Raw genomic sequence first — 25872 nt, 5'->3', positions numbered from 1 at the left:
GATATAGTATTCACAGTAACTATAGCTTGGACAGGGGCTTGGACAGTAGAGGAGAGGCACAGTGAGAAAGAAGAGGAATATTTTTAAGAAGAGTGGTATAGCAAAAATGAACGAATTAGACTTTGGTTGGTGCTTTGAGATCCTCAGAACTACTGTGAGTACCTAATACACAGGCACCAGAGTTGATGGGCAAAGAAAGAAAACTAAAAGCAGAAGGGGAATGGGTGGTTTGTTAAGTCTAGTAATTGATGTAACAACCATTGCCGTAGCAGTGCGGCACAGAGCCGGCTGTGTCCGCACTGTGCACAAACAACAGCGATTCTTCTCCTGTCTCCCAGGTGTTGCTGGGAAGACGGGTTCCCTTGGTTTGCCAGGAATGCCTGCTCGGAGCGTGGGCGTTGGATACACTCTGGTGAAGCACAGTCAGTCAGATCAGATCCCCCCGTGTCCCATAGGAATGAATAAACTCTGGGACGGCTACAGCTTGTTGTATGTGGAGGGGCAGGAGAAGTCACACAACCAGGATCTCGGTGAGTTGACAGAATTCTCTCAAGAATGAACAACACAGGCCAAAATTACATTTAAAAATCCATCCTCCCTGACAGTGCAGAGGGCTGTAGTGGAGGTGGTGGCAGTTGGCTCGGCCAGATCTGCTCTGGGAGTGATGTCACTCGTGCCATCCTCACCACTAAATGTTGGTGTGTATGACTTAGAATATTTGGCTGATGCTTGGTATGACTACTCCTCCCATTTTTCCAGGTTTTGCTGGCTCATGTTTGCCTCGCTTCAGCACCATGCCTTTTATTTACTGCAACATCAATGAAGTGTGCTACTATGCCAGCCGAAACGACAAGTCTTACTGGCTCTCCACCACTGCTCCCATCCCCATGATGCCCGTGGACAGCGTCCAGATCCCACAGTACATCAGCCGGTGCTCTGTGTGTGAAGCACCTTCCCAGGCTGTGGCTGTGCACAGCCAGGACATCACCATCCCACAGTGTCCCCCAGGCTGGCGCAGCCTCTGGATAGGATACTCCTTCCTTATGGTAAACTATAGTACACTACTGCTAGTGCAAAGGCAACTTTAAACTTTTCGATCTCTCCTCTCTGATGAGGTCACTGAGACTATGTTCTGTGAGTTACTTACAGGAACCTGGAACCCTGTCTCTTCTTGCCCCAGTGCATTTCTTCATCAGCTGAGTTGCTGGAGCTCTGGGTTTGCTCTGTTTAGCACCTGCCCTGATTAGTTTTGGTGGTAACATTGCTGCCTAAGTTCTGTATTGCCACAGATGTTTGTTCTTCAAACTTTTAAATGTGGGAACAGTAATTAAGCTACAGTATTGACTTAATCCTCTTTCTCAATGCAAAAAGTTCTCCATTGCACTCTCCTAGAAGCTTATTAGTGTAAGATTGTTAGAAAAACATGATGTCAGCATTACTGCTTCCAAATTTTTCCAACTTTCAAGTGAAAAGTTGGTTTTCCATTATTCCATGCATTCATATTCAGCCTAAGTATGCTCCTTTGCTTTTTGCCTTCTAGCCCTGACTCAAGAGACAGATACACATAGCCAGGGTATAATTTTGGTTGCCCATTTCACTCCTTTTAGCAATGGAGCCAGGAGGCTCCCCTGTTTACCTCCTTCTATTCCTTTGAGCTCACTGGACTCACTGTCTTTATTTCAGCACACTGCAGCAGGGGCGGAAGGTGGAGGCCAGTCCCTTGTCTCACCTGGTTCCTGCCTGGAGGATTTCCGAGCTACTCCATTCATTGAGTGCAACGGTGCTCGGGGAACGTGCCATTACTTTGCCAACAAGTACAGCTTCTGGCTGACCACGGTGGAGCAGGAGCAGCAGTTTGTCAGTGCTCCTCTCTCCGAGACTCTGAAAGCGGGGCAGCTTCGGACTCGCGTCAGCCGCTGCCAGGTGTGCATGAAGAACTTGTAGTGACAGAAATGCAGTTACGGGAGCAGTCTTTGCCCCAGATTAGACATCACTGACTGGAGAAGGATAAATTCACCAACCTGTTTTGTGTGTGTTTGATGGGTGAATCAAGGCAGCCAGAACTCTGCAAAAATCAAGTTTCAAGTCCAGGAGTTTGTGCACAAAGGAGGAGAAGACCAGTGTTCTGAAGCTATTTTTTAAATGAAACACGGTGCTATGTTTTTACTTCAATGTTTTTTTTCCCTCCTTTATGGCTACCTCAGAAGGTCTCAGTGAGTTCCTTACTCAGACTGAAGAGCAGCTGACACCTTGTACCACTCTGTCTGAGGCACATCCGGCTGTCACCCAGACAGATTTTGCCAAAGTTATGCTTAATTAGTGTCTATGCAAACAGTATTTGGTCTAGTGTAAGGGAGTGAAGACTCATTCTTCTGTGAAACACAGAACTCTCTAAAATTTATCAGTATATGCTGGGTGACTCAGAAACACATGTACTAATGGTTGATAATGGATTTATTAGAAAAATTGAAAAATGAATGTTTTGCTTTGCTTATTACACAGGTGGAACATTCTTTCCTCCAGTGACAGGTAACCAGTTTTAATCCAGACTGATATCTACAGCAGACCTTAAAGAGCTACACCAATGAATAATGCAATTTTTCATGTGAAGATAAACCCAAAACACCTACCATTTTTCATTGCTTTCTATTGAAATATGTTCCAGGTCTGTTGGCTTCAAGGTTTGTGCTTATCTCCTTGCAGCCAATGATACGCAGCCATACTTCATTAGCCAACATTTTATTATTATGAACATAAATTTCCTTTCTGAGGAATCTTTGGCATGCTTATTTTGTAATTATTCAAGCTGTGTGTGTTTGGAAGGTAGACCCTTTACTAGGTGGCATGCAAGCTTATGCAGGTACAGGAGTAAGCAGTTAGAGGATGTACATTTTTTACTCCTGCAGTCACCATGTGTTGTATACTGCTTTCTCTGGGCTTTATTGCTATTAGTTTAAAAAAACCTGTATCTCTACTATATGCACTGTTAACTTTCCTTCAGGGTGTAATTAAAGAGAAGTACCACTAACTGGATTTTCCTTGTATATTTTAAGGGAAACCCATGACAAAGGTATGCTTATACCTATAATGAATTCATTTAGGACTAAACTTATAACCATTAACCTCTCTGGAGTGAAGTGTGTGAAATCCTATTGACATTCCAGGACATTTCAAAGGAGTGCCTTGCAAATACACTGTTACCTTGGCTAAAAAAATCTTTTAAGATAAAATTATTCAGAAAATTATTAATAATGCATGAGACATTATTTTAAGCAGATAGTAATCAGTAAAGATGAAAGTATTACTTGCATAACACATTATTATCTTCGTAGATGGAGGTCAGAGCTCTCCAAGTTCTGGAGTTGAACCACACTGGAAATGAACAGGGAAGTTATGAGGAACAATGTAATCTTTCATCTCAGTTATTCCTAATTGTGAAACATCAGCAACTGCTTTGGATGTATTTTGCAGGTATCTTTAAAGCATTTTAACAATCCTGAGCAGCAGTCCTTTCCTGCAGGATATCCACTCTACTTCCCAGCTGTCCTGGCAGACAGAGTATGTTGGATTTACATCCTGGGTTATGCACATGCAATTTAAAGCATTTGTGTGAACAGAGCAAAGCTCAAGACTTCTGAAAAATCATGCAGACACCTGACAGAGTACAATGAAATTTTCAGCCACTGGGTTCTTGTCGAACTACAGAGACATGTTGGTCAGGTCTTTTTTCTGCAGGGACTTGGCTTTATTTTTGAACATAGCACATGCAAACACAATTAATTTATCCCCCAGGATCAGAGCTTTATGCATTTTAAGTACCACTGTCTTTAGAGAGCTGCTTCTCTTGAAGAAACTGGCTCCACTGCTGTCCCTGTCCAAGCTTCCATCGTTCACCAGCCACTCCCTGTCAAGTGCACGGAGTAGGAATTCCAGTCCCCAGCTGTTTTGCCATCAGCTTCATTTCCATCCATTTACCCACACCCAGAATCCTTCAAGAGCTCTGCAAGACTCAGACTCCTCTCTGAAGAGGCTAAGGGTGGCTTGGGGAATAAGCATGTGGTACTGCACTGAGGGTCTTTTAATATTTTTTAGCAGGTACTGCTCACGACTGAGCATTTCAGAGCAAGGGCTCATTTTAACTTTTTGTCTGTGGGGAGGAAAGGTCTGAAACTAATGTTATAAGCACAGTAACTTCATGTTTTAATGAAAAGAAATGCTTTAGTTTTTTTTAAACAAACCCAAGCAGCTAATCCATGGAGAGGGCAAGAAAATGACATTTTTCCTACATGTATAGTTTCCAAACCATGGCTAATGAACATTGAAGGCAAATAAGATGAACTGTGCCCAGGTGATGACTATTTTCTTGGAAATCATGCTGGCCCTAACCCAGAAGTGCAAGAAGTGAGAGGAGACAGGATTCAGGATTTCTCTACGTTGTCATTTATTACTGAAGCTGAAAGTGTGCGTCCATTCATGTCCATTACACTATCGTGACAAAATGATCAGAATGGGGACTGTCTGATAGTAAAAAGGAACTGTAGAATGAATTAGAAGATCTTTGCCTTTATTCTGAGCTGGTTTTTGTATAGCTGCTACAGTGATACTCTTTCTAAGCAACAAAACTGCAGCAGCTCTTCTGATAAACCTGGAGAATTAAGGCACTTTTACCAAAACAGATTTCAAAAGGCAACAAGTCAAAACTCAACAATTAAGTAATTTGCATATGCCTATATATTAAGTTTTAAGATAACCTGGGTTATATTTATTTCACACAAACAAATTAACAAAATATAGCAGCATACAACCTATGAAAAGCTTAAGAAATTTATTAGATGCACGGATAAAGTGCAGTAACAGAGATACTTGTGTAAATCTTTTTTATAATAAATAAGGTACAGTTAAACCACCTTTGACTTACTTTAGCTCCAAAAGAAAAGTCAGCCTAAGTTTTAATGATTGAACTTTAAGGTCAAGGTGAAATATATCATAGCTATAACAGTGGTTGTGATCTGTATCAACTATTTGAGGCTCCTGTTCCTCTTGAGGTCTCCCAGAAACAGGAAGGCTATTGCAAAATGGATATGTTAGACATAGTTCCTTTCACAGAAACATTTTTGTCATAAAGTGTGGTTGCTCAAATACATGTTAAAATATTTAACAAGGAAAAAATTTTCTCCTGATCCAGTTGATCTTTTAAACAAGACAATGCATTTTGTCTATGATGCAGCCCACGGGAAGGAACAGAAATAAACATCCTCCTTAACTGAAGACTGTTTTACTTTAAGAACTAATCTATTGCATTATACGAGAGCAAGAAACACCCATTTTGTGTTATTCCTTTCTCCAAACATACAGCCCACTGACGGACTTATTTTTGCCTTAATCTCAGAGGTCCATTTGTCTTCAAGAAAGACACACATTAAAAAGAAGTTCCTTTTCAGGGTCTTATAATAAAATCTTTCACTGCCTTTCCATCTGGGGAAGCTCTTTGACAGAAGAAACTGTCCCTGCTGGAGTTTTGTGCTCTGTTATCCATGATTTCAGGCACTTTTGGACTAGCATGGCTGTGTAATTTAAGTCAATGCAATAATATTAGCAATATGTTCAATACTCAGAAGGGTGACCACAGTTTCCTTCATACACTGAGGATTTCAAATTCTTCTTCCAATTCAAATAGCTTGTCAGTAGATTCAATGAGTTCTGAAAAATAAATTATTTAGAATGTAAAGACATGCCTGATTTTGTTTACTAAAAAAAACCTCAAGCCCTCCCCCACTTTGGAAATGCTGCCTTTGAAATATTTTTGAAGATTTAAAAAAATATTGTGCTAACACTTGTAAATTGGACACGGCCTGTTTGGGTAACTGATACTCTATAACAGTAAGGCACTTAATCATGCAGTGATTGCTTGATCCTCAGGAAAGCCCAGGTATTCCACCTGTGATGGTTCTCCTGTTGGCTGAGGAGCCCCACTCTGATGCCCAGCAGCACTTTCAGTGGTACCACACCTGCTCCTGTGGTTGTCACTTCTGGCTTGGTTGGAGGTATGAAAGGAGGCCAGTGTGGTGGGTGCTTCTGGACCAGCTCAAACATCCGTAGGCTCTGTTGCTTTAGAATCTCCTGAGGACAGAATACAAACCAAAAAAACTGCCTGCTTAATTAAAAACATTTTAAATACTGTATACCTATCAAAGAACAAAGGCTGTAAATTCCTGTTATTTCAGGTACTGTCATCATGAATCACTGCTTCACATATCTCTAGTATTGTTCTGCTTGAAAACACAGCTGGAAGATGGATCTCTTAAACTCTCCTACAAGTTATCACTGCATTACAATGAACTTTGATGTCCATACATTTATAATTTTGTTTACATGGAGCATATAGATACCAAGAACATACCTGCCTTTTAAAAGTAAATTACTTGCTTGGACCTCTCGTGCTCAAGTTTTCTGTTGATCAATGGGAAAAAAAGACAGATCTATCTACTAAAAAAACTCCAACAGATTTTGGAAGATAGGCTTTGAAGAAACAAATTATTATGAAGCAAAATTTGACTGCTATCAGATGAGCTAGATCATATCCTCTACTTCAGTTATTTACAAGCTACTTTCTGTAGCCTTTTTGTAAATAAATGCTTTTGGTTGGTGGTACCTCATATTCACATTCCTGTTGCTTAATATTCCAACTGCTTGCTGTGTTTCTCAATAAATGATTTAGGTATGAGCCATGAATGCAGTACTGCAAACAGAACACAAACTCAGGAAGGGGGTGTATGTACTTGTTCTTCCAGGGCTCAGGGCTACAAAATGCTCAACAAGCTCCATCAGCAGTGTCAGCTCTCCCTAATCATTAGTGGGGATCATTTCACTGGGGATCATTTGATTTGCAGGCAGGGAATTTCCATTAACTAAAACAGAACAGTATCCACGGTTTCATACAGAGCAAAAAATGACAGTAGCAATACCTTTTGTACAAGACTACACCAGTTATCAAAATCACATTCTTCTTTGCAAAAGAAGCCCTAAGGAAAGAATACACATAGTAATATTAAATACAACATGTCAATGAGCAAAGATGCTGTGGTATCTATGTATGGGTTATATCTCAAGTGGCAATCCATTACCCATAACCAAAGCAAAGGATACTGGCATGAGATCAGACTCAATCTCTTCAACTACCACAGTATTCTTGTGACCTCTACTGGATGACTTCTACAAGTAATTCCACTTGAAGATTTGTACATTAAATAAAACAAGCTCAGGTCAGTATCTTCTCAAGAGCAACCAACGCACAGATGATAGTGATGGAATAAAATAAGGTAACCTGATTCAGTTCCTTGCTTTGACTTTCAAAGTACTTCTTGGAAAAGGTCTGTGTTGCCCAGGAAACTTGCTCCCTGGGATACAAACAGTTGGTTCCCTGCTTGAGCTAAGATTAATGTATCCTATGCAGTTAATATGTACTATGTGTTGAATTTTAGATTGCAGAAGAGTGATCATGACTGTGATCAAGGAAACATTTTTCTGTCCTTACTAATACACAGAGGTACTGCTTTGAATAAAGTACACACATTTATTATTTTCTAACACCTACTAAAGCTACTGAAGGGTCCAAATTCATGATCTTCATTCTGTGTGGGGCTTGCTGGCAGTGGAAGCTCTGGTCATCAACTGTGCCATTTTCTTCTGAATCTACAAAACTCTGAGTGGTGTGAGGGTCCAAGTAGATCAGCTCATTGCCTGGAGGGGTAAAATCTATATGGTGATAACAAGCAAGAGGCAGTAATAAACACTTACTCCATCCAGACTTGTAAAACATAAACTGGATTTATCAGCACAGTCTGTATCTCAACCCTCTAGCTAGGGAGTCTAAGAGAACTGGAAAGCCAGGCACAACAGCATCCCACAGGGCATTTAGTATAATTTTCCACTGTTACCTTTTAGGGTAGATTTTTGAATGTTTTTTCTAGTTTTGTCACATACTTTCTTTTATCTACACAAAGTCCAGTACATTTTTTAAAACTTTCAACTGCAGTAATCCCTAACATTCCTCAGATCAAAGATACAGGATGACCACAAATGCAATCTGTAATCCCATTATGCATTCACCCAGAAATTGAACAAGTAAGTCTGACTAAAACAGCTCAACTTTTACAAAAGACAGAACAAAATATCCAAGAAGTTACAGATCAAACCAGTGTGAAATATAAAAGACTGAATCTGGGATCAATTATTGCATTAATTAACAAAGGAAGACATGGAAGAAGGTGAAAGACATCCTGCTTTGAGAAAAAATTGAAAAATACGAAACAGTAATTCAAGAAAGCCAGAAAGCAAAAGAATAAAACAAGACACTCCTCACTAAAAAGTATTAATGATTAGAAAAAATTCAGTATTTAAGCAGTAGTGACATCTGACACCTGCTAAATGCTATCAACTTAAATCTCTTGTTCTTGCTTATATCATTCCATATTTTCCTGTCAAGCTTTGCTGCTCCTTTTCTGTTCCTATCATATGCTGTTCCTTAAGTGTCTGAGGTATGTTACTTTTTCTCCATTCTCATGCTTAAAATGCTTACTACTGCCCCTTCCCAAAGAAAATCCTTCTCTTTCAGTCATATGGATATTTGGAGTAAGTTTCTTTCTTCCTTACCTAAAAATCCTATAAAATAATAGGCATTATTGGGTTTCCCTCCTAATGCTCCCAAAGACTGTGGCATCTTAAAGCATTCCTAGGAGTCCAAAGAGAGAAAAATTAAATTGATTTGTTTATTGATAAAACAGATACCTGAACTTTTTCACATACACAAACAAATCACTGAGGAATCCCTTACTTTAAACGCATCAATATACACTGGATTGATGTGATTAATCCCTAGCCGGAGAGGGATGATGAGCAAGAGGGGCTTCCAGCCTGGGCACAATCCTGCTGTGTTCTTGTTTTGGCCAAGAGCACTTCTGTGCAAGTGTGCACTGCTGTGGGCAACGCTGCTGCTCTGGGCAGGGGACCAGCACATCTTCTCTGGGGGAACAAAAGGAGAGATCAGTGAATGCATAGAGGAACACAGAGCAGATCTTCCTCTCAATCATGAATTAAGTTACTTTTCCAGACAGCTTTATAGAGCTCCTGTTTTAAGACAAATGGAGCAGGACATGGAAATCCTGACTATTTAGTAGAAATAATTCTGGCAGTCAGAGTATGTGCTGGCACATTAGTGAGCATGAGAAAAAAGAGGGGATGAACGTTTAAGACTGAAGTTACATTTACTACTTGCAGTATTAACACTGTCATGCTTTGCCTGGGAGATGATATAGCAGAGATGATATAGCATTAGAAATTCTTCAGGAAACTCTTCACTTCCAGTGATGTAGACATAAAATAAGCAGAAGTAGGGACTAAAGTAGAACCAGGCTGTGGCTAAATACCACTTGTAAACTCATCGTTCTTACAACTGAAAATGGAGCACATTTCTGAAGGATCTGTCCCTCATTTCCCTTTTGCCTGACAAAAGCAAATTTCTGGCAAACTCTATTATTACTAGCAATTCTCAGTATTTTTACATACTGCAACTTCATTCCATTGCTGGAGTGGCAGTTAAGGTAGCACAGACCAAACTCCATTGTCTCATCCACACAGCATGTAAGTTGGTCACCAAAAACACCTCACTGTTCTGTGCTAACTTTATTTTTGAAACTCCAAACCTGAGTATCCATTTCCTTTACTCCTTTTCTTACCCTGGGAACAAATAGGGATGGTCCCAGTATTTTGATCATACTTAAAACACATTTAAGAGAGTGAAGTCAATTCAAAAACTCACCAAGGAAAGAATCATCAAATAATTTAAGACAGAAAAGACATTCAATATCATCAAATCCAACCACTACCCTAATGACCCCAGAAGTAGTTTGTCCAAACAATTAAATTTGCCTTGAGCTTCAGCTACTCTTGAATATCTCCTGAAATATTAAAGCAAAAACTCTGGTTTCACTTACTGATGTCTTCGATGACCACTGTATTGTCCATAGAAACATAAACTGCTAATGAATTCCATTCATCAAATAAAGCAAGCTTCCTAGAAAACATAGAGGCAATAATTGTAAAAGCTTAATAGGACCATGAGGGTAGCTTTTAACTCAGGACAGTTAAATGGTTCTCGAGTAAAAAAAGTAATTTATTTGGAAAAGAAAAATTGGGGTTTTTTAAGTCTCCATGTAACAGAAAGATAACTTTTAATGTTTAACATATTTAGAAAAAAATAACAGTGAGTGGTTCCAGGAAAAGCACACACACTATACCATGTGAAAACTGTTTTGTCCTTTTGCAAAATTCAGAGATAGTAATAGCTCAACCACATAATTAAGTTTATTACTTTTTATTGCAATGTTTGGATTCTTCTGTGGGATTCTGCCTGTGGTGCCTGACATTATGTAGAGAAGAAAAAAATTATTATGCCAGTTTTTCACATTACTTTGTGCTTAAGAAATTCCACTAAACTATTTCAGGTTGTTAAAAGCCAGAGCAGCTCAAGATTTTGGCACCCAAAATCTAGGATGGTGGCATAATAGCACGCAGGTTTCTGTCCATTTTGTGTGATGTCCAGAACTCTGGGTAAGTGATCTCTTAAGCTGCACAGGTGGTGTTGGTTGATTAAAATAAGCCTGAAAAACTGGTATGTGAGTCATGAAGAATTTGTAAGGAAAAGGAGCTGGAGGCCAGGACATCCTTTATCTCCTTTCTCTCTCCAGAACGTGTTTGTCCCAGGGCTACAGCAAATGGCACCCAGGACCTGCAGTTCAGCCTCGTCTGAAATCTGGTATGTTCACCTATCCCTCAGCAAAGTCAGCTCTAGTGTGGCTTCTGGACTAGGAGGAGCTTCCATGTTTTCTCCAGCAGCCCTGCACAGTCTCCAAACTCAGCAGCCCCGGGAGCACATTCTGAGGGAACCACTGACATGACTTACTTCAGTACTTGAGCAACTGTATTTGGTCCAAACCATTCTCCAATGGACTTCCCCTCTCCAACACCCATCTGTGCTGTTTTTGTAAGGGAAAACAAACACAGGAAAAGAGCACAGAGAGGCTGGTCACAGGCTATGTCAAACAGCATGGCCTACTAATACCTTGACAAATATTCTAGAGCAAGTGCAAGACATATTTAGCAACAATTATTTTCTCAATCTATACTCTCTTCAAAACTTAATGACTGCTAGTTCCCTTGCAAAATGTTTGTAAACTGTATTGATAATTACAAATACATCCTTACTTACAAATTACAGCAGTAAGTTTTATGACTGTCTATTTTAATACTATCAACTCAGTTACCCAATACTTGTAAGCTTTATTAAGAGCAAGATTCTAGAATACAGATTTATTTATGTCTTAGTGAATAATATCCCTGAATTATTATACTTTGTACCCACTTGCATACATTTTTATTTATATATAATACATACATTGTCTTCATAACTACATTTTAAAAATATTTAATTAACTTATTTCAAATGAGAAAATGTCAACACTGCAGGAATTTCAGAAGACAAAAGGAAGTTGATGTGTGTTCTTACCCATTTGATGGATGGAATAACAGCAATCTTTTCTATCCAGAAAGCACCGTAAGATTCTATGATATTCTTCTGGTTGTTTTTTGTGTTTTTCCCATTGCCAATCTTACCGGAAAAAAGTCACACCGATTAAAAAATAATGTTTTCATTATTACAAACATTTCAATGTTTGTACTGAACAAATTTCTAGACAGCAGAAAGCCATACAAAGAGACCTTAACAGACACTGCATCTCTAATATTATTTAGATAAATATTGTTTTATTCAGAGATCCTAGAAGTCACACCCTGTCATTTATTATCACATGATATCGTGTGAAAACTGGGAAACTAAAATAACAATGCCAACTGTAAATATATCCTGAGTGATCACTGCTGAGAATTGATAGCTATTGTTCTGTGTAAGCTTCCAGGACTGTTTAAAAGTATCTGTTCTATTTGGACTTTATTAGATTTGCAAGCATTTGGAGAATAATAGGACTCATAAAGCAAATTCCAAACACAACGCTGGCCCTCTCCCACAGCAATATCCAAATCATGGCTTTGCCACGTGAGTTTCTGCTTCTAACATAAGATAGTTACCTCATATTTACTGATAGAGAAGCCCATACTGAAAATTCAAGGTCTAGTTTTTCTCAGGTAATAAATATGTTGTTTGCCTACTCCTTCAGTTAAATCTTTGCACTACCATTTTGTGAATTCAGTTATTCAAGTGGATAAATCCTTCTGTGGATTCAGTTATTAAAGTGGTTAAATCCACAAATCACGCTGCCATAGAAACCGTGACAAAAGAGCAGAAGGATGACAGACCCAACCACAGCAAGGTAATTGACAGAAGAGTGAGACACAGAGCAGACCTACAACACTCACCTGTGACCCTGGGATATGGAGTGTTAGTACAGGATTAAGAGCAGGCACTAGTGGGGTCTGCTGTGGGGTTTGGACTTGGGCTGATGGTGAGTAGTTTTGAAACACTAATCTTAGAAAATTAGGATTTTAGTTACCTTGCTGAAAATAATTAAGAGTTAGAAGGCAGTAGTTATCTGAAACTTAAATAATTGATTGTCATTTCATGTTTGCTCAGCTGTGCTTACAATGGAAAAAAAGACAAAACTAGTGAGCAGATTCAAAAGAACATAGACAATGCAACCAGAAACCCATTCTTTGGAAAATTAGACTATGCCCAGAAATCATTTGTATTGTCAGTGATAGAAAAGGTCAAGAATTTAGGGTGAGGAAGACTCGCCTTACTTCTCCTTTTAAGACCCTTCCCCACAAAAAAGACCCCAGACTTAATTTAAGAAGTCAATCACGCATGCTTAATAGCTATTCAAGCTAATTACCACAGGAAGCTGGGGATGGGAGGGGCTGTTATTATGAATATGTATTTGTTTGAAACCTTTGCTAATAAATAGACTTTGTGATCACCTGTGATTTTGCAGTGTGCATTAGAGGATTACCTCATGCTGCTGCCCAGCACTGAATAAACATTCACTTTCTAACTTTCAATTGTTAGAGAGTCTTTTGTCCGTCACAGTTGAGTATCAGTATTAGACCAATACTTGTATTTTGGTAATTCAGTTTGTGAAGTACTTTGTGTGGTGTCTATCACTTGGTCACTATTCACACAGTCACCTTGGGCTAGAGCATTTTGGTGGCTATGTAATGAAAAGAAGGGAAGAACCCAGACCCATGGTGGCAAGTTTTCCCTTGGTTCAACTTGGGTATGCCTCAAAAAGATTTATAAAATAACAGTGTGATTCCCTAGTTGTCTGTGCTTCCTCTGTTTTTATTTCTCTGCTTAAGGCTGACATGATTTTGCCTCATCAGACAAGAATAGTTCATTAACAACTTTATCAGGGCATCACAGAAGGTTTCATTAACAAATTTTGGTTTTATGTTTTTATGGAAAATGACAACAAAAATTAAACCTCCAAATAACACAAAAGTTGCCTCAGCAACAGTACTCACCTCTTCCTAAATGTCTGCAGATCAGTGCCTGGGCCAGCATCATCTGCCCACATCTCAGCATGCATCCCCAGCCTGCGTCAGACGAGGGGCCGGTGCCTCCTGGGAACAGAGTTGCTGACAGTCAGCATGGGCTCTGCAAAGAGCCCAGCTGCTGAAGGAACCTCACAGTCAAACCTCTAACAACTGCCATACAGGTTAAAGGCACTGAACCAGCTCCTTTCTCTCCACAGTGCTGGTGTCACTCCACAGCTTGCCCCACAAACATGAAGACCTGATTATATACAGCTACAAGCGAACACTGATTTTAATAGTTTTAATCTTTTGTTTGCATACACAGTTAAATTATGACCAAAACATTCTAGTACTGTAAAACTAACTTTTCAGTCCCCAACATCATCACTAATTCTGATAATCCATAGTGAGGCAGTTGGAATGCTGCATACTCACCAATAGGAGAAAACTTTCTTCTATATGTAAACCAGAGACGAGCACTTATGTCCAACAATAACTTAGATTTGTCTGGAATGATTTTAAGAGGGAATAAATTATTAAAACAGACTAAAACTGAAAAACTCAAATTATCCCTGCACAGTCAATATATAGAGTGCATGGAAGCCTCCTGTTAGCTTTTACATATAAGACTCTTAATACTCAAAAACATTTTTAGCAGTTTAAACACAGAGATATTTTGCAGACTGCTAATTAAATTTAACTTATTAAGGATTAAATAATAATTAGCCAATAAAGTTTTACAAGGTGTTTGGGATGACTATGCTCAGCCTGAATAAAACAACTATGGAGAACTATGTCCTCAGGAAAGAACTGGTAAAGCAGGTTAAGACATTCTACATGCAAATCAACATGGAATTACACTTTACCTCCAAACCCAACAGAAAGTAATTTTAAGAAAAGGTTAATAATGTTAAATTGAATTAAACCTCTCTTTTTTTTCCTTAGCTGTGGCTCAGACTGGCTGGCTTTTCCAAAGAATTCTTCAGCTAATCAAGGCTGCATGCAGCACCCTTGGCTGTCCTTAACATCATGCTTGAATTGGTGGCCACTGCTTTTGTCATGTGCCACAGGAGGATGCCCCTGTCTTCTCCCCAAGGAATAAAACTAATTTCTGAAATCTTATTTTTATATAAATACTTTACTCTGCTCCAACTTTTAAGTCATGTATTTATTTTCACTAAAATGCAGTATGTGCCATAGATTAACTTACTATTATTATTTGAAATATCATTTTAGTTGCAAGTAACAGGCTGCAGACAGCACCCCTCATAGGAAAATTACTTCAATAATGCTGAACATTTCCCAGAAGTAATTTATGTGTTTATTTCTGAGAACCTGATGTTGTGAAGTGACCAGGCTCACATCTGACAGCCTTTGCTATGAGTGTGATAATATTTCATGAATTACAAGTGGAAGCACATTGGCCTTGGTTCTGATTTTTGTACAGGAGGAATTTCACTGCTCATACTTGGTGCCTCATTGATGAAAAAGAACAAACTTCCCTCACAAGACATTTAGGGAACACAAGGAAACCAGGAGCTGTTGCTGCATGTGAATCTATGAATATTCTACAGGTGTTACAGACAATTCAATTCTAAAGATACCTGTGTTCAGGTGGTGTTGCCTTCCTAAAATCCACACTGGCTCATCAGTTTCTGGAAACTCTTCTAAGTAGTCTGACAAAATAGTGATCTGGTTTTCATACCTAGATAAAACTGAACAGGAATACACAAAATTCAAACTCCATTTTATCCCCTTGCTCTTTTATGCACAGCTAGGGGCTCTCAAACTGAACCAGTTGTAACAAGTCTTTGCAGCTTTAGGGGCTTCTGAGCAATGCTGCCAGCTGCTTTTAATTTTCTCCCTTAAAAGCTGTTCTGACACTGAAATAGTCAATGCCTTGGTTTTTACTTGGATCCTCAATAAGTGCTGAGAGAACACCAGGAATAACACCTTGATTATAAGCAGTCTCACTGAAGCCAGTGACAGAAGTTTGGGATGACTGCAGTGAGGATGAGATTTGATTCAAGATAATGAGGAAAGGAAAAAAAAAATAGGCACCACAGCTTGATCTGAAATGTAGAAAAAATACAAATCAGAGTGAAAAGTGTTAGCAAGACTGGGCTTTACTTTCCCAGTTAGAGATTTGAAACACTTCAGAAAAAAAAAAGGTATATTAATGTTATTATTCAATACCACATCTATTTGTGAAAAATAGTGAAAAATATCGAATTACAATTGACACCAAAAGCAGTCGGTCCCACCATTTTCTAGATCATTAAAATGGTGCTTTTTCAGAAGAGTGAAACAACCTTCAAGTGTAAAAATTAATCAAAATAATTTATTTTAGATAACAATCTTAAGGAATATACTGCTAAAAAACAGAAGTTAAAAATTATAGCAAACAATTCCTCCTACTCTTCAAGTAAGTGCACATATATCCAGTACAAAGAATAAATAATCAGCAGGTAAATATATATATGTACGTATATGTAAAGAGCACAAAAAGTATATAGGTAAAGAGATTCCATTTAAAAATATATACATTTCAGCAATCAACAAGGGCCTGCACCATCCTCTGGCTGGAGCACGGGGCCCCGACATTGACCGTGCTCGCAGGCAGTGTTAAACACCACCACCGCTCCTCCAGGGCTGGCAGCTCAGCAAAACAACCTCTCGCACCGTGCTCTGCATTCTCCGCCAGAAAAGCCGTCGCTCACTGCACTTCGACAGCAAACCACCTATTTTTGACTCCAAAGTCTTAAGACACTCTAGACCCCCGAAATCCAACCGGAGGCACCTGCGCCCCCTTCGTCTCTCGCCCCCGCTGCCGTAGGACACCTCGGACCATATGAGAACATAGCGCCAGGGCTTCTTTTTCCTTCCCGGGGTTTTCTTCCCCGTGCCGGCGCTCCCCCCACAGCGCTCCGCCGAGCTGCGGCGCCTCCCAGAGCGGGGCCGGCAGGTCTGGCTCCGGTGCCCCGGCTCAGGCCGCTCCGCGCCCCGGCCGAGCCCCCCCGAGCCCGGCCCGAGCCCGAGGCCCCCAGCCCCGGCCCCAGGAGAGGCCGCGGGACCCCAAGTGCCAGGAGACCCCTCAGGGCAGACCGCAAGGCGCCACCCGCGCCGTTCCCCCCCCCCCGCCCCTTAGCCCGCGGGTGTCTTCCGCCGCCGGCGGCTCCACTGGAGCCCCGGCCTAGCCCCTCAGCGCCGCCCCGCCAGCCGTGCCCGCGCCCCTCACCGGCCTCCATCCTCCCGCTGTCACCATCCTCCTCCCCTTCGCCCCGACACGGAGGCACAACACGGACGCGCCGCGGGGCGCTCTGGGAGCTGCAGTCCCACCACCCGCCGGGAGCGTACCGCCCCCGCGCCGCGGGACTACAAAACCCATCAGCCCCCGCGGCCCGAGAGACAGGCGGAGCAGGAGGATAGGTGCGATTGGCTGGACTGGGCCCCGGCGCCCTTCTGATTGGAGACTCGCGGGCTTGGCCCCGCCCGGTGGGCGGGGTGGCGCGGGGGCAGCATGGAGGGCGCGGTGTCGAACGTGGCCGTGTGTAACCTGGCATTCGCGGGGCGCCTCGAGGAGCTGCGGGCGCTGCTGCTCCGCGACAGGGCCCAGGCCACGCGGGCAGACCAGGTCAGCCGGCTGCGGTCCCGGGCGGCCTGGGGGCGGCTCCCCGCGGGACGGCTCCTGCCAGCCGTTCTCTGCCCTTGCCCCGCTCAGCGCTTTCCTCCCGCAGGATCACCGCACCGCGCTGCACTGGGCCTGCTCGGCGGGACACACGGACATCGCAGACCTCCTCCTCGGGCTTGGCGTGCCTGTGAACGATAAGGACGACGTGAGTGCTGCCGCCCTGCCCTGGTGCGGTGAGGGAGCGTGGGCCGCCGTGCGGGGCGGTCCGGTCCGGTCCGGTCCGGTCCGGGCGCGCAGGTGCTGTCGCGGTTTCAGCCGGGGCCGGTTCCCTCTGCCCTCTCCCCCTTCTCCCGTCGGCTGGTGAGCCCGGCGCGGTATCTGATCCTTGGGAAAGTCCAGGCTGCTCTCTGTGCTCTGGGAAGACAGGGTGAAGTATTTCACAGTTCGTGTGGAAATAGGCTTGAGGAGGAGATTTGAGATCTGCTTATTGTTCCGGAATTTTAGGAGAACTGTTCTTACAAAGGAAGTTGCAAAACCAGAAGTGTTTGGGTGGTTCTTGGGGCTTTCACATTACCTTTATCTCGGTGTGAGGTCTCAAATATTTTGTGCCAAATCATGTGGCACCCTGAAGATTTCTATTGGGGAAGACATTAATGAAGCAGGTGCAGGTTCAGTCATTTCAGAGTTGGAAAGGAGATGGCCTGCTCCTGTTCTGGAGGAAGAGTTGAAATTACCATCCATTCCAAAGCATCTTAAATGTCATCCATAAAGAAGGAAATGTCTCATCAGTATAGAGAATAGGATATAGAAAAATTTGCAGAAACTTTTAAACACCCTTTTCTACTACTGCTGTTTGTTCTTAAAAAGGCACTAGTGTAAATTCTGCAGGGACAAAGTGTTCTGCAAAGATACCATGCATAACTGCATAGTGATTTATCTCATTTAACTGGCAGCTTTTTCCAGGTACTGAATGCAAGCATGTAAGAAGACATGAGCCTTGCATATAGTGCAAATCAATAATGTTTAGCTTTACACTGCTGAGAATATGTGCAGTGTGAGTAGGTCAGGTTTGTCTGGGTTACACATTATCATGTTTTTCTGCCTGAAAGTCATGATTTAAATAATGTGGATTTCTCCTTGTCTCTGTAGGCTGGTTGGACTCCCTTGCACATTGCTGCTTCAGCAGGCCGTGATGAAATTGTGAAAGCCCTCATTGCTAAGGGTGCTCATGTAAATGCTGTCAATCAGAATGGCTGCACGCCCCTGCATTATGCAGCCTCCAAAAATAAGCAGGAGGTATGTCTACCTAAGCTACTGGAGGTAGTAGTGTTCTTGGAAGAAGGATTTAGGTATATTAAGTCCACATCCTCCTCCCCTGCTCCTTTCTCTTTCAACATACTCAGATTGCAATCATGCTTTTGGAGAACGGAGCAGATCCGGATGCAACAGATCATTTTGAATCCACCCCGTTACACAGAGCAGCAGCCAAAGGAAACCTAAAAATGGTACAGATCCTTGTGCAGCACAATGCAACTGTGGATATACGGGACTCTGAAGGGAATACTCCTCTGTAAGTATTTTTATTTTTATTTTGCTTAATATAGCGTAATGTGAAATGAAACTCCATTACTTCAATGTCTTTTTCTAATTTTTCAGTGCCTCAAAATACTCTGTTATTTCACATCCCTGTGCCATTAAAAAGTATTTCAGAAAGTCATACTTAGTATTTTGCCTTAGTGGTCTGTACATGCACATTTTAATTTGTGTTACTGCAGCTACTTAAAGAGTATAGAACATGTTTTGTATTAATCTAGAATATGGTTGCTGCTACAGGGGAGAAAGTGAGCTAATGACATCAGAGTCAAAGGAACTGGTCTTGCAGGCTGGTCTGCTCCATCCTGCCAAGCAAGAACTCATTTCAGAAGCTTTTCTTCACCTCTAAAGAAAATGATTTGCAGTTGAAGTACAATCAGCCCAGTGTTTTTTGTTATCTTAGAGATCAATTTGAATCTGTAAGGGTTACAGATACTTTGAAGTTGGTGTCAAAACCACAGTAGGATCCAGATTTTGCTGGGAATAAGATCAAGCAGCATGTTTTAACTGTATATAAACCCCAGTATGGTCCTTGAGTGCACACAGTTCTTCCTAGGATACTGTGCCAAATGGAAAAAAGCATTTGCAGTAACTCATTATTTTTTAGCATCGGACAATTTATTTCTCACCTTAAATTTAATGAAGATTGCCATTTTCCATTCTCACCATGGATTATATTCTGTTTAGCTTTGCTGACTGCAGAGCCAAATCCTTACAGAAAGAACTGTCTTAACATTGCAAAGAGAAGCAGTGGGAGGAATGTTCTTGTGTTGCTTAATGACAGCAGTGACTGGACATTAAGCTTTGGAATCTGTCTAGGTAGTTGGCTGCTTGTGGATTTGTTGTACTCAGATACATCTCCCCCAACATTCACACTGTCATTTTGGCATGGTGTAATTATTGCTCTTTAAAAGCATAGACAATTTAACAGTGGCTGTGGGTTTCTTGTTCTCACTGCAGTCATTTAGCCTGCGATGAAGAGAGAGTGGAGGAGGCAAAGCTGCTAGTGTCTCATGGTGCAAGTATTCACATTGAGAATAAAGAAGAGCTGACCCCACTGAAAGTGGCAAAGGGTGGCCTGGGAGCCATCCTTAAAAAAATGGTGGAAGGCTAGAGCGGGGCTTCCCTTGAGTCTCTCTCCTGTTATGCTTCTACTTAAGACTGCAAACTTCATATTTTGACAGTTCAACTAGGACGTCATGTATGGTATCAGCATGGTAACAAAATGTTTTTATTGAAGCTGTCCTTCAAGTGTAGTGCCAAAGCAATTCTTTGTACTTCTTCTTAATTAAATAGTTCATTGATTTTAAAGTCTTTTTCAATATCTTGCAGTTTTCTTTCAGTCTACAGTGTGATGTGTATAAATGTGGTATTCCTTCTGCTTCAGATCCCAGTTTAGAATTATTTCTTTAAAGAAAAGGACCAAAAATGTTTTAACCATTTAAAGCCAATTTTTGATTTATTCTAGAGTATTTGTTTTTTGTCTTAGCCTTTGTGATTTGTGTGGGGGGTTTAGTGAGTACTTATTGTCTTTCTCCACATGATTCTAAGCTATACTATATTTCTTTGTCAATGCAGTTTGCTCAGTTACTTAGATAATTGTATCAGTTTTTGCTGCTCTTGGTGTATTAAGTGAAATCTGAGTGTTTAAAGCTTTTCTGTTGTTACTGTTATTATCCTGTTTTTCTGAGTCTTTAAATACATTAATTTGATGAAGTGCACTCGACTACTTGCAGAATGCAGGCAGTTTCATGGTTACCTCTGCAAATACACTGTTTTATAATGGATGAATCCGGATACTCCTCTGGGATGTACTTTGACTTTAATATTTTTTCTTCTTGCTCCTTTTGTAGGTTTCTCTTTCTGTTCTCTTTGACTCCCATATGCAGCACTAACACTTGCAGTTTACCATCTTATGACAGAAGCCTAGTTTAACCTTTATTTATTCATAGCAAATCCTGATAGTAAGTTATTACAAGGCAGTGTCTGAAAAGTGACCTCCTGTCCTGATGTTGATAAGATCATTTTTTACACCAGTGAATAGATTTCCCCTTGAACAAAGGATGGAATTTGTAATTGAGAGGTAGAAGAATTGTAAAAGAAAGGCTTTATAATATCAGGCCTTGCTCTGCTAAATTAATTTCAATTCTTCTAAAGCGCCGCTAAGTGGTTATTAAGTTCCCATATGAAAACAGTCTTGGGAATGAGAGTTTGTAAACACAACAAACTATTCCTGAGTGAAAAACAACTGCACCTGGGCAAATAATGGATTTATCCCATGAGAATCAGTGAAGAAATATGTGAACAATTCAAGAATAGAGAGATTTGATGGACAAATAAAATACCTTTTACTAACCAATAGAGTGATTGGCAAGAAAGCTATTAACCAATTAAAGTTGCACATGAGGTCTGTAAAACCTGTATAAAATTAGTTGTGTGAATAAAGAATTGGCTTTTCTTGCATGAAGAAAATGGAGTCTTGGCTGAATTATTACATCTGGTGATCTCAATGTGATAGTGGAACACTGTGAGCTTGTCTGCCTTGAAAAGGACACGAGCCAAGCCTAGGTGGCACTTGAAAACGGATTACACAAAGTCATGAATGAACAGCCTGCAGCAAAACAAAATTCAAGCAGAAAATATACAGAGTAGTGAAAGGCTGCAACTATAGCCAGCCACAGGACTGCACGAAACAAGCAAAGACAAGAACCAGGCAGCAGAGACCCGAGTGTGAGTGCACAGGGCTGCGGAAGGCACTGAACACACAGGAGCAGACACTGCTGGAGGAGCCGGCGGACGTGAACTGGCAAACACAATCTCGAATCGTGGCAGAGCTCGGCCAAGCGAGCCGTGCGGAACGGCCGAGAGCCGGGAAAGACATTGCATCTCAGGAGACACAGGGAACGGGGAACACGTAACCAAACGAGCCACGGAGACACGATCTTGAATCGTGGCGATACAGCCAAGTGAGCTGGTGAGACAGCGGCCAGAAAGGGTTGAGAAAAATGTGCGATCGAAGACTTGAGGCGTGGAACACACACGTGTGAATGGGTACATGTGTGAGGAAGTGCCGCCACAGAGCGGTCCAGACTGGGAGTTTGAAAGGGTAAAAAATGGGGAATCTGAGATTGTGAATTCTAGCTGACGAAAAAGCGATAATATATGTATCGGTACTTATATTGAGCAACCAGGGATAAAACAGGATAAAAAGAAATAGCAAAATTTATTGCTATGGGGTAGAAAACATAAGAGTAGATGTACAAAATGCTTTTTCTATCAAAAGGTGGGGACGAATTAGGGCAGTAGACATAGGGGAGGACATAGTAGTCACCTAAATTGCTACCTAAATGGTATCAAATTAGAAATTCGTAGAAAAAGTTACAGTTCAGCAAACGGACTGCAGCTGCTGCTACAGCTGCCACCCCCCCCACCCCGCTGACTCCAGAGATCCTTCAGTCGGTACACGCCGTGTCTGTGGGTCTATTTCTGTTCCCTTTGCCCACAAACAATAGAAAGATTACCTTTTAAGTCCGTTTTTCATGTGGAAATGACCGCTAGAAAATGTAGTAGTAGTCGCTTCTGAAACTGCTTTTAATCCAGCCAGGTGAGGATGCACGGAGAAAAACGAAGAAGCCGAAACCAGAAGTCAGTTGTGTGCACCTGCAAAAATAACGCGGGCGCGATTTAGTTCTCCCCCGGACAGCGCGGGCTGACCGTAGTGACAGTGTGACGGCTGTCTGGGCAGGGCTTGTCCTCCAGAACCCCCAAACCCCCGGCTGCCTGCCGCCCCAGCTCCCCACAGAGCCTGTGGGCTCTGGAGCTGGTAGGAACCAGATAGCATTTCCTGCAATACAGCTCCTTTCCGGAGCTAAAAGTCTCTAGTCGCATTCTCTCCTAATCTCGGTGCGCGGGATTTTCAACAGACCCAGCATACCTGCCAGGGCGGGAGGTGAGACCCACGGGTGCTTTGTGCCTTTATAGCCTTTTCTGCATTCGTTTGCCGGTGTTTTCCCCCCCCTACTATGTGTACAGTTTTAGAATTTGTTTTTTAATGCCTTTTCTCCTCCTCTTTTTCCACCACTCGCGCTTGGGGGTGTAGCAGCCCCAGGTACGCTCTGGCGGGCTCGAGGAATTGAAAAGTATCTGTATGCACTGTGGTACAGTTGTAACGGTATTGCCTTTTACTACAATAAGTAGAAATGTATATACCCAACAATATTTACAGGAATTAATTTTAAGCTCTTCTTTATACCCAAATCTACATTACATAAAATTACAATTGTTATACCTCTTGTTCTAAACTCTTCGGTAGTTTCATCTAAGTTTCATCTAAACATGGATGGTTCAAATTTTCAGTGCCTTTTATATTAATAGCATTAGAATAAGTTATATCTATAACTTTTAAAAGATGTTAAGTTTATTTCTGTTAAGCTTTAATATCGTGATGCTCAGTTATATTATACTTAATAAGTTAAGCTTAACTAAGGTTAAGTTCTATTAAGTTAATTGAAGAAAATGAAGTCTTTGCTGAATTATAACAATAGAAATTCTGTGAAATAAAGAACTTTCCTAAACAGTCTTTGGTATAATAAAATTTTATTTACTTACATGTAAGAAAACCACTATTTTCTAAATTGCTTGTATGTTTGGGATGTGAACAGTGAGATCAAACATCCATTATACAGTATGGAAATGCAACATTCAGCCTCAAGGAATGGGTGAAATGCAAGCTGGTAGTTTGACTTGTAGGGATTAAGATAATGCAGTTTATTTTGATAAGCAAGGCAGAAACTTACAACCAAACAAATACCTTCACCTAGGACTTTAAAGATATCTTAGAACACAAAATGCAGGTTAAATTTCACTGAGGGAACTCATTAAGAGTAAGAAGGATAACTTGCCTGTACATGTAAATGTTTCTTATATATTGCACAGCCACTGCTGAAATTTTGATTGAAGAGCAGCTGAAACTAAGAGTTCTGTGTTCATTCTTGAACTTTGTATAGCAAAAAACCCTGCTCTGTAGCTTTGTGAATCTGCTTCCTTAGGAGATGGTGGCTTGAATGTAGGCTTGGTATCTGGTGTCCCTATTAATGATCCCTCCTCCCTATGGCAGGATAAATGGTCCATGCTGCAATGACTGTTGGAACATCTGAAGTATATTCTGAAAAATGTTTCTGCATCCTGCACAGCTCTTCAGGGTTTTAGAGCTACACACCATGGATCAATACCTAATTTGACTTGTGCATTGCCAAGAGTATCAGTGGGAAGTTAGGACTGCTGCCCCATCCTTTTAAAAATACTTTAGATGAACTCTAATGAGAAGAGACATCTGCCAGAAGTCTTATAGAAAACACCATGCTATGGTAAGATACTCCAAATACATGTTATTTTCTGTACCTCCTTATTCCCAGCAGCCTCTTTTGCTTCTTATTTTGTCTTTTTACTAACCTCTGTTAATTCACTGGTGGTTAAAAGTATGAGAGGAATCATTACTCAAGAATGTAGTCAGCTGTTCCTTTATTTTATATAAAAATTTCAACATAACTCAAACAATTTCGACATTTTGAATTATAAAACCTGTGGTGTTCTAGGAAGACTGTGCTATCCATAGAAGTTACTGACAACTTCACCAGCATAAGCTCCTATGTTACTGTAGCAAGTTATGTAAGGAATAGCAGCATGTAAATGTGTGGAAGTGAGATGATGAAAAGAAATATGGCTACATAATAGAGTCCCCTCTTCAATCACAATAGTGCTGTTGCAGAGGTGTGGAAGTTGGAAAGGTGTAGCAGTAAGAGCAATATGACAAGAACATGTACACAGGCAGGAAATGGCTTTAGAAGAGCTAATACAGCTATAGTGATGATATGAAGACATTCATGTTTTCCTATGATGGACAAGAGTAAAAGAATGCTTAGGAATGTCAGATAAATTATTGCTGCTGTCAGTCAAGCCTTTGGACCAATAATTGATTTGAATTATATAATCAGGAAACACCTTCAGTTAGAAATAGCACCCAAAGAACAGCAGGTGACGGTTCCCTTGCTGTTTCTGAGTGTATTTAATGTCATTATCCTGCAGGTTTACACAAATCTGTCAATATCAGATATTTTCAGTAAACTGCTTAACCTGGATGGCAGGATGCAAGTTAGGAATTTGGCCTGGCACAGTTGTCACAAGAGTCAGTAAGAGCTGCCTGATGAAGGAGACTTCTGTATAGATCCTATTTGAAATTTACCCTGGATATTTTGGGGAGAGAGGAGTCTGAGGATCCACTGCTACAATATAGCAGTATTGGTATTAGCAAGGGTGTAACCCTTACAGTCTGGCACAAATAGATTTTGACTAAAATAGTGCTAGAAGAATAGCATTAATGCTCTTTTATTCTGGAATGAAGTGAAACACTTTGATAGAACACGTCTATCAAAGAAAAATATTTGTAAGTCAGAAAACTGAGGAAAGGGCAATGAATACAGTTACACCTGAAGATCCAAAATAAATCTTAACTAGGATCTCATGCCTTACATCCATAAATACTGCCACATATTTATCCTTTTTCCTTTTACCTTTTTTTTTTTTTTTTTTTTTTTTTTAACTTCTGTATTTTAATAAATGTATTTAGACTTGTAGAGTTGTAGGAACTGCACCTGAAAATTTTAGCCCAAAAATCTTAAAGATAGATGTTGCATGTAACTAATGTTTATAGTCTAGGAACAGTCATCAAAGCATTTAGGAATATTAGATCCTATGAAAATTTAAGTGACAAAAAACTCCAGATCTCTGAGCCAGATATATTTTCCTGCAGTGCATGATACTGAAACCAGTGTCTGCCTGTGTCAGAGAGGCTATGGGTCTGTATTTGTCTAAGCCCCATGGTCCATGAGCTTTTCTGAAAGTATTATCTTCACCTTTTTGGAAAACTGAGTTTGTGTAACCTTAGAAATGAGGCCCAGGGAGAAGGGTTGCCTTGTGACCCAGGTGTGTATGGTTCAATTCCCTTCTCTTCTTCCAAGAGGACACTCATTATTGGGTTGCTGGCTGTCAGCGTGCTTTGCACCACTTACCTTCCCTCTTGATGCTTTAACTTATAGAAGATAGATTGT

At 40.9% G+C, this 25872-nt stretch overlaps 3 protein-coding genes across 7 annotated transcripts in view; 2 read left to right on the top strand and 1 right to left on the bottom strand.

Annotated features, from left to right (window-relative positions):
- The window catches only part of COL4A6 (collagen type IV alpha 6 chain), a 113159-nt gene extending 110131 nt beyond the window's left edge, over positions 1-3028 (top strand). For all 3 annotated transcript variants that reach the window (XM_079318561.1, XM_079318562.1, XM_079318563.1), the window contains 3 exons: positions 339-530; positions 760-1046; positions 1684-3028. In XM_079318561.1, the coding sequence (XP_079174687.1) occupies positions 339-530; positions 760-1046; positions 1684-1944 (740 nt within the window). In that variant the 3' untranslated portion in view covers positions 1945-3028. The remainder of the gene's footprint in view (positions 1-338; positions 531-759; positions 1047-1683) is intronic.
- Positions 3029-4808: 1780 nt separating this feature from the next.
- Positions 4809-16918, bottom strand: ATG4A (autophagy related 4A cysteine peptidase). Of its 2 annotated transcripts, XM_079318609.1 has the most exons (13): positions 16781-16918; positions 15147-15257; positions 13978-14049; positions 13531-13629; positions 11564-11665; positions 10961-11033; positions 9993-10072; positions 8834-9021; positions 8653-8731; positions 7595-7740; positions 6966-7022; positions 6009-6120; positions 4809-5700 (listed from the first exon to the last, which is right to left on the bottom strand). In XM_079318609.1, exons 1-13 carry the CDS (start codon positions 16788-16790, stop codon positions 5636-5638), a joined length of 1194 nt encoding a protein of 397 aa, XP_079174735.1. In that variant the 5' UTR covers positions 16791-16918; the 3' UTR covers positions 4809-5635. The 2 variants fall into 2 exon arrangements, with proteins under 2 accessions (XP_079174735.1, XP_079174736.1); XM_079318610.1 differs by lacking the exons at positions 8653-8731; positions 8834-9021.
- Positions 16919-16978: 60 nt separating this feature from the next.
- PSMD10 (proteasome 26S subunit, non-ATPase 10) lies at positions 16979-21238 on the top strand. 2 transcript variants are annotated; one of them, XM_079318615.1, is made up of 5 exons: positions 16979-17176; positions 17280-17378; positions 18323-18469; positions 18577-18743; positions 19454-19712. In XM_079318615.1, exons 1-5 carry the CDS (start codon positions 17063-17065, stop codon positions 19497-19499), a joined length of 573 nt encoding a protein of 190 aa, XP_079174741.1. In that variant the 5' UTR covers positions 16979-17062; the 3' UTR covers positions 19500-19712. The 2 variants fall into 2 exon arrangements, with proteins under 2 accessions (XP_079174741.1, XP_079174740.1); XM_079318614.1 differs by lacking the exon at positions 19454-19712 and adding an exon at positions 19727-21238 and having other exon boundaries at positions 16986-17176.
- Positions 21239-25872: the final 4634 nt, after the last annotated feature.

The sequence above is a fragment of the Erithacus rubecula genome, assembly GCF_903797595.1.
Source record: "Erithacus rubecula genome assembly, chromosome: 15".
NCBI lineage: Eukaryota > Metazoa > Chordata > Aves > Passeriformes > Muscicapidae > Erithacus > Erithacus rubecula.
This window is presented reverse-complemented; position numbering and strand designations above follow the sequence as displayed.

Bases quoted from the DNA above. Each gene is read 5' to 3' on its own strand.
- ATG4A (XM_079318609.1), bottom strand. The intron at 13,630-13,977 runs GTGAGTATGCAG...CTCTGTTCCCAG, and splicing joins AAGAAAGTTTTCTCCTATTG to GAGGCACCGGCCCCTCGTCT. The intron at 7,741-8,652 runs GTAAGGAAGAAA...TTACCCCTCCAG, and splicing joins TTATTTTATAGGATTTTTAG to GCAATGAGCTGATCTACTTG.
- PSMD10 (XM_079318614.1), top strand. From the start codon at position 17,063: ATGGAGGGCGCGGTGTCGAACGTGGCCGTGTGTAACCTGGCATTCGCG. The intron at 18,470-18,576 runs GTATGTCTACCT...CAACATACTCAG, and splicing joins CCTCCAAAAATAAGCAGGAG to ATTGCAATCATGCTTTTGGA. The intron at 18,744-19,726 runs GTAAGTATTTTT...TTCTCACTGCAG, and splicing joins TCTGAAGGGAATACTCCTCT to TCATTTAGCCTGCGATGAAG.